The following is a 13,369-nucleotide window of genomic DNA, read 5'->3' on the forward strand; positions in this document are numbered from 1 at the left end:
GAAAAAAAAAACTTTTTTTTTCTTTTCTAGGGGTTCCAAATAGACCCTAAATGATGCAACCAATTTGACAAGAATAGATAGAAAATTGTGGTGAGAGGGCAAAATTTTGACCAATTACTTTTCCAACTTGGTGAATTGAATATTTTTTTTTTCATTTTCCTTGTGCATCCAAACAAGAGAAAAGAAACCTCTTTTTTTTTTTTTTTCTTTTCTTTTCTTGTGGTTCCAAACAAACCCTAACTGATGCAACCAATCTGACAAGAATAGATAGAAAATTGTGGTCAATCATCATAAAATTAACTTTTCCAAATACAAGGATAACACTTTAGATCTGCAACATAATTGAGTTAGGTGACTAAGAAATTTGGATGATGAACTTAGTAGAATAGCCAACCTCTTTGGACTTCAGATGAGGCAAACCACATAAACTGCTTCATTTGTAGATCAATATTCTACGAAACTAGAACCCAAAAATTTGGGCCCTTTGTCCTATATAGTTTAACCACTTGATCCAAGTAGGTTGATATCTTATCTTATACAAATACGAGACATATCAGTGAAGATTGAAGTCGTCAGTCTAATCCAAGTAGCCCTGGTTCGTGCCATGAACAAAATCGTACTATATCAGCATCATTTTGCCGTCACCAAACGTAACTGTTGCCTATTCTCATCTCTTCAGAGTTCAATCAATTTTATCGGTTTGAATCATATAATATTTAATTGAGGCAAGATTCACTTAGGTTACCTACAAGGAACTTGGTAAGAAATGTCCAGTTGTTTAATGTGCCTTGGCTGTGGAAATCTACGTTTTTCAAAAGGAGAATACTTTAATACCCGAGTCACTTTAGATTACTTTCCAGTTCCCCACTAGACCAGCAACATAATTGACTTGGGTTAGAAAAGAAAAAAAGATTAAAAAACTGATAATGATTCACTACTCCACTCAGAGCTGTTACATTTGGATTTTAGCAGACTTGTGGACGTCCCTTTTTGTTTTCTTTCGATTAAAGCATGCTTTGAGATCATTCTTTATGATTTCTCTTTACCTCACCCCGTTCCTAAGATCATGTAATCCTCATAATCCTTCGACACTTGGATAATTCAATTTTGTTTTTTAAAAAATCCTGCTTCAGCTTTTCATGCAAAACCAATTGAGACCAGTTGAAGCGGGCAATCCAGGGATAGATTCTACAGCTTGCCTGAACTAGTCCAACTCCGTCTCTCTCATCGCTTTCGTTATCAGATTCACGTGAAATTACCAGAGCCAGTTCAACCCGAGCTGCCATTTTTGGCTTCGAGTAGCGTAATTCCAACTTCATACGAATCAGGATACTTCGAACGTCGTCTTCACTGTCTGCATTTCCAACCCCACAAAACGAATCCGAATTTTCGGATAGAATCCATTGACGATCTCTTCCCTGTAAACACTGTTCATGTTTTTCTCCCTCTTCTGTTGGGTTCGATTCGTTTCACGTCTTGTCTCTCTGTAAAAATTCCAACTCCCGAATCTCCGGTTCCCCTTTATTGACCGCTAAGTCTAGAGACAAGAGCGGCTGCTTATGTCCGGCACGGCGACGCTCCCTTCCCCGGCCTGAGATTTGCGTCTCACGTGCACCTGTCGTTTCTCACCACATTTATTCAACTGATACCAACCCCTCTTTTTTCCTTCAATCATGTCGCATCGCCACCAAACACTCTCAGCCGATTGACGGCGATTGCTCTCCCCTTTTTTAGTTTTCCAATTGAAAGCTCCTTCATCATACTCTTATTAATATCGATTATCATAATGATGAGGATTTGGTTGATTATTATTGATTTCGAAATGTAACTGCGATTATTTAACTTCCGCGATTTCGCCACATTCAATGGTCGGCATTTTTAAAAACTTACGGAACGCGTACGTCTTTGGTGCTGTGGGTTGCTGATATGAGATCTGGTAGAGTCCTGTAATTAGTGTCCGTCTTCTTAATTGGAAGGTTTCTTCAGTTAAACCCAACTTAGAACTCAAGCTCCACTCCATTTGGTCTACTTTTGAGATGTCAAAAGTAAGAAGAAGACGTGAACACTAAGCAAGGAGGCGAAAGAAGTGTAAATGAGAAAGTAAGATTGGATGTCAACAAATAACAGAGACAGAGCCTTCTTTTTGTCTTAGTTATCATCTCTCTGTTACCTTCTCTACAGCTCTGTGTGTGATATATACAGTAATACATAATGTATCAGAACTAAAATAATTTCAAATGTGGGATCTACCAAATCTGCGACGAAAACAAAACCGTAATCTATCTCATCCAAACATGGAACCGACTAGCAAAACTGTCACAAATTAAGGCTCCTTCTCTCTGGTTTCATCGAAGACGTGATCGTTTAAAGAGAACCCATCGAGTATATCGCTCTCAGAATCAATCTGAAGCTCTTTAAACATTGCCATTACTTGAATCATGGTTGGCCGCCGCAGGGGTCGGTCGTCCAGGCACTCGGATGCAATCTGTAGGTACTGGTACAGCTCTGCCTCCCCAGAGTCGCTGCCTGTGAGCTCTGGGTCGAATATCTCACTGGCTCTCTTCTCTCTCACTAGCTGCTTGGCCCATCCGACCAGGTTATTATCCCCGAACTCGTTTGGGTCTATGGGTCTCTTACCAGAGAGAAGCTCTAATAATACAACTCCGTAACTGTAAACATCACCCTTTGTAGTGCATCGGAAGCTCTGGTAGTATTCAGGTGGAACATATCCTGGAGTTCCGGCAAGAGTACTTACACTTAAATGAGTATCAAGTGCATTCATCAACCGGGCCATACCGAAATCAGAAACCCTTGCTTCCAGATTTTCATCCAGAAGAACGTTGCTCGATTTCATGTCTCTGTGTATGATGTGAGGTATGCAGCTATGGTGAAGAAAGGCCAGTCCTCTGGCTGACCCAATTGAAATCTTCTTCCTTGCAGCCCAATCCAGCTTTGAACCACCGCCCTTAACGTTTCTGTCATGGAGTACCATCTCCAAGCTTCCCCATTTCATGTATTCGTATACTAACAGTCTTTCTTCCCCAATCTTGCAATATCCCAGTAATGGAACAAGGTTTCGGTGTTTGATCTTGCCAATGGTTTCCATTTCGGCTGTGAATTCTCGATCACCCTGACCCGTTACTCTCACCAGCTTCTTGATGGCTACTGTACACCCATCTTTTAGACGGGCCTTGTACACCTCGCCGAATCCGCCCGAGCCAATCAGGCTATCTGCGCTGAAACCGTTCGTCGCTTCCAGGAGGTGGGCAAATGTAAGCTTCCTCAGTGGCTTCTCGAACGTGGCCACGTTAATGCTTAAGGGTTCAAGAACTCCAGAAAGCTTCCAACTGTTGCTTCCAGATGTGGGGAGGCACTCTACGTACTGCTCTCTCTGTTCTTCGGTTTTCTGGTTCTTCCTCATTTTAAAGAGAGTTAAGGACAGTGCAAAGATCAAGAGCATTGCGACGGAAAGGCCGATGACAACACTCCCCGCCATTGACTGTTTCTTCCTCTTTGAGTTCATATCAGTCCGGTTCCTTGCTGAAGAACCACAGGCGGGTAGAGGAACCCCACAAAGGCCGGAGTTGTTTTCGTATCTTGATGCCGGGAAAGTCGTCAATTGGCCGGAAGAAGGAATGGGACCAGTGAGATTGTTGTTGGAGACGTCAAGGTCACTCAGAAAGGTTAGACCTCCCAGTGAGCCCGGCACAAACCCTTCCAGATTGTTGTGAGAAAGATCGAGAACTCCAACCTCCTTAATGCCTCCAAAACTGTCGGGGATTTGACCAGTAAGTCTGTTATGTCCCAGATTCAGGACTTGAAGATAATACATGGAACCATAGCTATCAGGAATTGTTCCGGAGAGTGAATTGTAGGAGAGGTCCAGGTAGATCATACTGCCATTGTTGCTCGTGAATGTATATACTGTAGTCCCAGAGTATATTCTAGTGGAAGGGCAGGAATGCACCATCGGAAATGTGGAGAGCCTCTCCGTTCTGATTCCCTCGAATTCAAGAAGTCCCCCAGCTCCACGACAAGCAGTCCCACCCTCGTTTCGCACGAAAGCAAACTGTTTGCCAGACACCACACCGGGGACGATTCGACCAGCCTGAACCGCAAGTGCCGCCGGCACCGGGCCGGACAGCTTGTTGCTATTGAGATCGAGCCAAATGAGATTTTTGCATTTTCCAAGGGCCGTGGGGATCTCTCCGGTGATCGAGTTGTTGCCCAATTGTAAAATTGCGAGGTTCTGTAGTCTCTCGAACCCAGCCGGGATTTCTCCAGACAGACGATTGTTCGAAAGAGAGACCCAGATGAGGTTCAAGCAACTTGTGAGTGTGGGAGGAATGATCCCAGATATCATATTGTTGTTCAGAATCAAGCTCTGTAATTTTCCTCGATGGGAGCAGAGGCTTTCTGGGATTTCACCGGCTAAACGGTTAGCCCAAAGAACCAGATCCAGAAGCTCGGGGAGTGACCATACTTCCAGAGGAATCGAACCATCCAAATCATTAAGGCTGAGATCGATGGTTTGGAGATTCTTGCAGTTTCGAAGCTCCAATGAGACGGAGCCGGAAAGGAGATTATTTGCCAGAAGTAATCTGCGCAGAGAAGTTAAAGAAGAGCAGAAGCCAGACGGAATGTTACCAGTAAGTTCATTGGAGCTGAGATTGATGACTTCCAGGTTCGTGCAATTGGACAGTGACAGAGGAATCGAACCCGTGATGTTGTTGAAGGGAACATACAGCTCTTTCAGATTGGACATGGTACTAACAACTGAATGAAGAAAATTACCGGAAAGCCGATTGTCCCCCAGGTCCAATACCAGCAAAGAAGAGCATCCCGCGAATGTCGAAGGAATTACACCTGATAATTTGTTACTGGACAGATCAAGCACCTGGAGGGTCCCGCAAGTCCGGCCCAGTTCCGGCGGAATCTCTCCGGAGAACTCGTTTTTCGCCAGATGCAGTCGCTGTAAATTTTTAAAACCGCCAAGCATAAGAGGAATCTCGACACCGATAAAGTTTCGACTGATGTCCAGTTTCTCGAGTCCCTGGCAATTGGCTAAGCTCGCTGGAAACCCCTGCCCGGCAAGACTGTTGGAGGACAAATCAATGACCGTCAGGTTTCCACATTCCCCGAAATCTATCTTCGAAAATTCACCGGTGAAGTTGTTGTGAGAAAGGTCAAGATGCTCCAGCGAAACGGATAGACGAGAGACCAAACCTGCCGGAATATTCCCTGAGAACAAATTGTAAGAAAGATCAAAAACTGAGAGTTTCACACAAGAAGACGCTGAGATTGCCTCCAATTCCCCGCCGAATTTGTTATCGGAGAAATTTAACAGATTCAAATTCTGGCAGTGCGACAGGGAGTACTGCAACAATCCACTGTCCGAAAGCCGATTTCGGGAGAGATCGAGCTGTAGGAGCGAAGGACCGATTAAAAAATGGCCTCCCGGAATAAAATTGCGAGACATATTGAGCGAGACCAAGTGCGTGCAGTGACGAAAGAGCGATTCTGCAATTTCTTCAGAGAAATCGTTTGATGAAAGGTCAAGCGTCTCAAGGTTGCATGTCACAGAAGCTCCAGACAGGTTCCCATAAAACGAATTTCCCCTGAGATTGACTGCTTTGAGACTCTCCATAGCCATAAGGGTGTCAATCTGCAAACGCCCGACTAAGCCGGCTCCGGTGAGATCTATTTTCACCACTCGGCCACCGAAGCAGGTCACTCCAATCCAAGAACATGCGTTAGAAGAATTCGAGTTGCGGTTCCAGTTTCCCAGTACATTCTTTGGATCTCGTTCTATGGAGCGCTTAAACGAAACTAGGACCGTCATGTCATCGCCTGACGAGACTTGTGCAGCGGACAGAAAAAGCAGCAGCAGCAACAAACTCAAAAGTCGCATCTCTTTCGAGCTCACCATCTTCACCTCCCGTTCTCTTCGACCTCTCGAGCTGCAAAAAACGAATTTTTTCTTCTCCTTCAATCAGTGTATTTCACCTCTACATTTCGGAGCCTTCAATTGGAAACGGAGTCTCCGGCTCTGTGAGTCAAACGCCATCAAACCAGGAATCAAATATCCCCACATGACTGAACTCAATAAACTAACTGAAAGAACAAGTTCATGAACCAGATGAACTTTGACGAACAAACCTCAAAAACTTGTGTCTGAAACTCTTCTCATTTCTTCTAGCTCGCTATCAAACACCTCACAAGACCGAAACATCTATCCGAAATTAGAATAAGACTCCACCCAAATCCCTATCTTCTCTTCAGGCTACCGATTTCGTTTTCCCGATCGATTCGCTTTGCCTATTTTGAACGTGAGACGACTCACCAAGATCTCCAGGCCGGAGACTTTTTCCCTCTATTTTTTGATAATCGACAAACTCTTCCGACCTTTTATACAAATTCTCAGTCCACGAACCAGACTGTACGGAACTGAAGCTGGGCAGCAAAAGAGAAGTAAGTTTTTTATAGTATGAAAGAGAGAAGAGGAAGGAAGAAGAGGAAGGCGGAGGAGAATACAATACCGACAAGTTGCAGGGAGAAGTGGCCGGAAAATCGAAATTTATTTTTAATCCTTTAAACCTGTTGTACTTATTTTATACCAGATATTTATCAAATTTCGGGTCTGGTCAAACTCGCGATTTGATTCTTCGAGGCTGCCTTTTTGGCTTTCTCTTTCCTTTCATCTTTACCCTTTATTTTTTATATTTTTTTCCTGACCTTATCAATTTTCTTTTGCGTGGCGTGGGTTTTATAAAAAAATTTTGCTTCGTTCCGCTCCGACACTCGCCTTGGCCCATGGACTCTCTTCCCCAAATAATTACAGAAATACCCTGGGAACTTCTCTTCTCCTTCGAGTATAAATATTTTTTTTATTATAAAAGGACGACGAAGTAATTTACAAATTATTCTCAGGGGTACTTTGGAGATTAGGGTCAAAAGTGAGGGAGGGCGGAAGGGCTTTCCCACGTTTGTCTCCACACTAGAGTCTTGGATTCCTGGGTGAGGCGCCCACAGATTCCCCCTCGAGGGGTAATTCGGTCATAATAAACAATATTCGCTAGAAAACGGCCGGAATCCTCGCAAGGGAACGTCCGTCCTTTTGCCTTGATCCGCACGGGCGCCTCATTTCTGTCGTCTTCGCCGTGTCTGACGCTCCTCCGCTTACAAAATTTCCCAAATGCCCCAACCCGGTTGACGTCAGCATTTGGTGAGACGTGGACCCGCCCGTGCATAAATACTTACACGTGCACGTAAACGAGCTGGAAATATTGACTTGGAGACGTAAGAGAATGGTAATCTGGTAATTTCGTAGGATGAAGCAAATGTGGGACCCGGGAGGGAGCGAGATTCATCGTGCCACTCGTGTGCAAGTCGGGCACAATTAACGAATCTTGTCGTCGAGTACACGTTATTCAGGCGAGTGTGTTTAATAGGTGACGAGACAGTCCGTGAAGGAGAATGAAAAGGGGGCGTTAGGGCATGACGTGCTTCACGAATCGCCGGCTAATAAGCCAGTATCATCATAAGCCCTCGATGTCCGAATTTATCGAGTGAAGTGCGAATAAGGCTTGAGAGAATGGTCGAACCCCAAGACCCGTGAGTCCAGCACTCCTACGTACGTGTGCTTAATCCCACGTGCATGAAACACGTAGTGACCGGCCTCGACTGCCCAACCATGCATTGGCCGTAGGAAAAGTTCCTTTAATCCCCGTCTTGGTCCGCTTAATTAATATTAAACTTAAATCTATAAAGGTATTTAATTAACAACGTCGCCTTAACCCATGAGTTTGTTTCCGATTTGGTAGACAAGAGTGTGGGTGGAAGATGATTCCTTGGCTGTCCATGTATTTTGGGCTACGTGAGGCTTCTCTAGAAAACATGGATGGAGCATGGCCAAGGGGTTCATAGATTGAAGGGCCTTTTTGTCATGTTGCAGCTCCTCATACATTTTTTTATCTAAGTAATTGAATTTTGGACATGAATGTCTTTCAACAATGTAAATTGCCTTGCTTTACCAAGTTTTTTTTTTTTTTTTTACAAAATATAAATTTATTATTTTTTAAAAAGGTAAATATTATTCTATTGCAAAAAAATAAAATAATTACGATATAATATTAGGGTTATGAATGTGCCTATGTTTGAAGTTGTCCAAACTGGCTCATAAAATGTTCAAGCTCAGCTCGAAAAAAGTTTGGTTCAGTTCAGTTTTTACTCGAGTTCGGTTAGTGTTCAAACTTGAAATAAGGGTCCTAGAGTATAACAAGTCAAATTAGAAAATTTTCAAACTTGATTTATTAGTTCGTGAGTCAATTCATTAGCATAGGCTTTCTTACAAAAATATCATTTACTCTAATTAATTTTATCAATTCCCTCTTTCATTGGTTGATAATTACTTTTATTTACCTCAAAGACGATCGATAATTCAACCCTTTTGGGTTGCCAATGGAATGAACACTACTGATGGAGGTATTTGCTCTTTCTTTTAGGTTTATTAAGTTGGTTTTTATACATTAGTATGTTCCGTTGCAAGTTTTAGATTCCTCTACGATAGCTTATAGTTCAATTATACTAAATTCATTACAATATTCTCTTTATTTATTTTATAATTTTTTTATAATTTTAAATATAAATTAGAGCTAGAACCCTCCACGAACTCAAATGCTGAGTTGGCTTGGCTAGATGCCACCCTTATCCATGGTAGTACTTAGCTACTTCCTAATGGCAATAATAAACTAAAAAAAAAACTGTTTTTATCTAGTTTTCTTACTAGAGCATCATTTTTAGGGTCCACATTTGAACTACAATTCAGCTGTCACTTAAATATAATAAATAATTTGATTATTTACATCAAAGCGGGACCCACAAGAGCCCTTAATGAAAACCGTCCACTTAACCGGATTGGACCGAATCATTCTCTTTTTCCATCTTGTCCAAGAAAAGAAAGTTGCGGTAAAAGAGTAAAAAACAGTCCCCTTTAATGATTCAGTTGATGAGTTTTAGCTTAGTTATGACGATTAGATTACGGAGGCGGACCTTTTGTTTTTCCTGATGAGGATCTAAACGGGATACGTGGGTTGACTACCGGGGTTCGATTGATTGCAAGGGGACGTCGCGCTTAATCGCTTCATGCACCCACCTGCTGGGCCCACGATTCGGACGGTCCGGATTACGGCTTTATCTCTTCCAGTTGTATTTATGTGTTGGGGCACGTCGTTGCTTTGATGAAACGGACGGCTCAACACCACCAACGCAGATTATTAAAGGTGACGCTGCAGTCTCCCTGTCTCTTCCAAAGAGGACACCTTTTGACCGGGCCGACTTCATTGACATATCCATAATCTGGGTATATGGTGTCGGTGAGGCCCCATTAGCTGGTACTGTCCCACCATCGTCTTTATCATTGGTCCCACAAAACGAGAATCATTTTCAAGAATTCAAACGGTTGTGATTTGCCTCTATTTTGTATTTATAATTATATAAAACTGTCTGATTCAGAACAAGAATGATAACAATGGTTAATTGCTCCAATTAGGGGTGGCATCGAGCCGAGCCGAGCCCAGAACTTGCTTATGTTTGAGCCGAGCTCTGTCTCGAGCCTAAAATTGTTATCGAACTCGAGCCCAAAAATTTTAACCGAGCTCAAATTTTCAAAAAATATATATCAAATAAATTATATATAAAATTATACATACATTTTACATAAAATTGGACATGACCTCTACATAAAATTAGGCATAACCTATATATATATAATACATGTATAAGATTGAGGCATAACCTCTTCTTAAAATTGAGTATAATCTATGTATATAATACCTGTATAAAATTTGGCATAACCTTTACTTAAAATTGGGCATAATCAATATACATAATACCTGCATAAATACTCCATAAATACTCCATAAACACTCCATAAAATTATCTATACATTCCATAAAATAGTATAAACACTTCATACACTGCATAATATTATAAATAAACTTCATACAATAATCAAACACAACAAAATTAAATTAAATATCACTATCAATTTACAATATCTCAAATAAAAACGATAAATCCATTATAAAATTACAAACTATAATTTTTTCTCTTAATGCTAGAAAATAATATACGTTCCTGCATGAGCAAAATCTCCACCTATGACAAAAACAAAAAAATTAAATTAGTTATTGTCAGATAAAAAAATACTCTTCCACTACTAGTTACTTAATGTCGTTAAAATTATTAAAATTACCATGATGAGAGAAACATAAAAAATCATGTAGCTGGTAGCATTATCTCTACACTCTTCTTCTCAGGCTGTAATCATAAAAAATAAAAAAAAAAACTAAAAAATATACTAAAAAATATCACAATAAAGAATTGATCAAAGAAATTCACCTTTTGATTTTTCTTTACACCATGAAGAACCCGAATTCAATCACTGCCACAAATCAAAGCTTGAACTGTACTTGGTGCAAAGGAAGAACGATATGAGTCTATAACTCTACCACCAGCACTAAATGTAGACTCTGAAGCTATTGTGGATATGGGAATTACAAGGATGTCTGCTGCCATCTTAGATAATACCCGAAATTTCATATGATTCACTTTCCACCATTCTAAAACATCAAAATCATATTGTGAAGTTTCCTCACAACTATATACACCTTCTTCAAGATAAATTTCCAATTCTGACCTTGGTGAATTAACTACATCCTTTTGTTTCATATAACTCATCAACTTTGACCAACTTGAACTTGATGAAGGCCTACGACTTGTGGAAACACCCATAGAGCTACTAGTACTTGAAACAATCTCTTCATTTCTAATATCCACATTATATAAGGATACATATTAATCGTAGATCTCATATACGATGCGTCGAACTAAATTTATATTCATTGTAGCTTCCTCCTTGGAATATATCAATGGAAAACACATTTCGATCAACTTTAATTTGACCCTTGGATCCAAAACTGAAGCAACAACCATCAATAAATTGCATTCACCCCAATACTTCTCAAATTTCTCTTTCATTCTACTAACCATTGTCCTAATGAAAATATTTTCATTTGTAGAATGAAAATCCAGAACTTCTTTTACCCTATATACGTCACTAAGGTACAAATTAGAAGTAGGGTAGTCACTCCCAGAAATTATATTAGTAACTGCATTAAAAACTTCTAAAATCTCACACACCATGTCAACCTTTTCTCATTCATCAAAACTTGGCAAACAATCATATGTTGGTTCTCTAACTTTAAATCTAGAGAATGCATCTTTGAATTTTAATGCAGAAGACAACATGTCATAAGTGGAGTTCCAATGAGTTGAACAATCAATAACCAACCTCTTTTCACCAAGTTCTAATTGTTGTACAATTTCAGAAAAAGTACGAAGTCTAGTCTCAGACAGATTTATGAATTTGACACTTTCACGCACATTATCAATGATATCTTTAATCTGAACAAGACCATCTTGGACTAATAAGTTCAAAATATGAGCACAACAACGCACATGAAACAACTTTCCACCACACACCAAATTTTTTTTCCTTGAAAAATCTTGTTTCAAAACTCTGATACAAACATCATTATATGCAGCATTATCAACTGAAATACAAAAAACTTTATTTTTGATCTCCCACTCTTTCAAACACTTGTAAATAGCATCTGCTATATCAACGCCACGACAAGGAGGAGGAACATGCACAAAACTCAAGACTCGTTTTTGTAGCTTCCAATTACTGTCAATAAAATGCCCAGTAATAACCATGTATTCAATTTTTTGATTTTGAGACTTCCAAAGATTCGTGGTAAGACTAATCTTGTTAATATCTTTTAACAAAATTTTCAATTTCTTTTTCTCTGCCTCATACACCTCCATACACTCCTTCTTAATAGTCTTACGGGATATTTTCTCATAATTCATATTTGCCATCTTCATTACAAAATTAAATCCCTCCTCTTCTACTATCATGAATGGATGCTCATGCATAAGAATCCAATGAGCAATGAGTACTCTCATTTTAGCTTGATCATATTTTCCTCCAAAATCCATAAAAGGAAGTCCAGATGGACTCTGATCAACATTAGACCCGCTCCCACTGGTTGAAAGTTTAAGGTTTTTTGCTTTCTCATTGCCACTTTTCTACTAGTGCAACGTTTCAAACGTTGACTCATATGTGTGGTCACTGCACTACTAATAACACTCAAATTGATTTTACAATGAACACACTGAGCCTTTTTTGTACCATTAAGTGATACTTCTTTGAATTCCAACCACACATGAGACTTTTTTTGTCTTTTTGAAGTATGAGTAGAATCACCTTCATCCTCATTTATGGTAATTTCATCTAGGCCCACTTCTATGACAGAGGGTAGTGACTCTGGTGGAATTGAGTCACTATTTATAGCCACACTAGAACTAGTGTTAATTATTGATGTCAATTGAGGAGGTGTTGACAATCTTACTTGTTGAAACCAGTAGCGCTAAAACCTCGAGGCTCTAGTGAGAGGCGCAACAGGACCTTATACAAGGATTGGCCCGAGCGATACAAATACGGTTCCACACTCCCCCGCACAGGGAATACCCGTGAAAATTCGGTGGCCAAATTCACGGCCTTCGGGGGGGAGCGGGATTTGAACTCGGGACCAACCTGCTCTGATACCATGTTGAAACCAGTTGCGCTAAAACTTCGAGGCATTAGTGAGATGCGCAACAGGACCTTTTACAAGGACTGACCCGAGCGATACAAATACGGTTTCACATTACTTCTATAAAAAAATAAAATTACAAATTAAAAACATAAAGAAAAGAAAGTTATCCGAACAACAAAGATCCTACACATAATTTAAGATACTTGTTTATTCTTAGAGGAAGGTATGTGACATTGTGACAATCGGGAATGACCCTTGTCATTCAATGCAGCAGGGTCTCTTTGAGCCAGTAGCCCTGCACCCAATATTTCCAGTCCAATATACCGATCATTTTTTTATATATAAATTTAAAAACTTCTAAGATAAGGAAATAAACACACAAACATTCTCTTCTAATATTTTGATGAAATTCAACCTCAATACCAAGAAATTAATGATAAAAATGAAAAAAAAAATCAGTACTTACAGAACCTGAAAATGTGTTTGCCGTTCAGAGATATCTCCAAAAGTCTTTTCAAGAATGAAGGAGTACTGCTGAAACAAAGCAAGAGTTAGAAATTTTGTAAGGTTAAGTCGGCGACAAAAAAAAAAAAAACATTAAATAAATTTTTTACCTCCCGTCGGACCGTCGCTTTAAGAACTTCGGATGAAGAAATTGAAGAGGAAGGATAAAAATCGATTGTAAAAAAGAGAGATAATTTACATCC

At 40.1% G+C, this 13,369-nt stretch overlaps 1 protein-coding gene across 1 annotated transcript; it reads right to left on the bottom strand.

Moving 5' to 3' along the window:
* Nucleotides 1-2,106: 2,106 nt before the first annotated feature.
* On the bottom strand, nt 2,107-6,553 carry LOC137941694 (receptor-like protein kinase BRI1-like 3). The gene is made up of 2 exons (XM_068787217.1): nt 6,160-6,553; nt 2,107-6,049 (listed from the first exon to the last, which is right to left on the bottom strand). Exon 2 carries the CDS (start codon nt 5,927-5,929, stop codon nt 2,324-2,326), a length of 3,606 nt encoding a protein of 1,201 aa, XP_068643318.1. The 5' UTR covers nt 5,930-6,049; nt 6,160-6,553; the 3' UTR covers nt 2,107-2,323.
* Nucleotides 6,554-13,369: the final 6,816 nt, after the last annotated feature.

This window comes from Aristolochia californica, unplaced genomic scaffold, assembly GCF_029961685.1.
Source record: "Aristolochia californica isolate CCGP_79_NKW_82.1479 unplaced genomic scaffold, dmAriCali1.0.hap1 SCAF_9, whole genome shotgun sequence".
NCBI classification, from domain to species: Eukaryota; Viridiplantae; Streptophyta; class Magnoliopsida; order Piperales; family Aristolochiaceae; genus Aristolochia; species Aristolochia californica.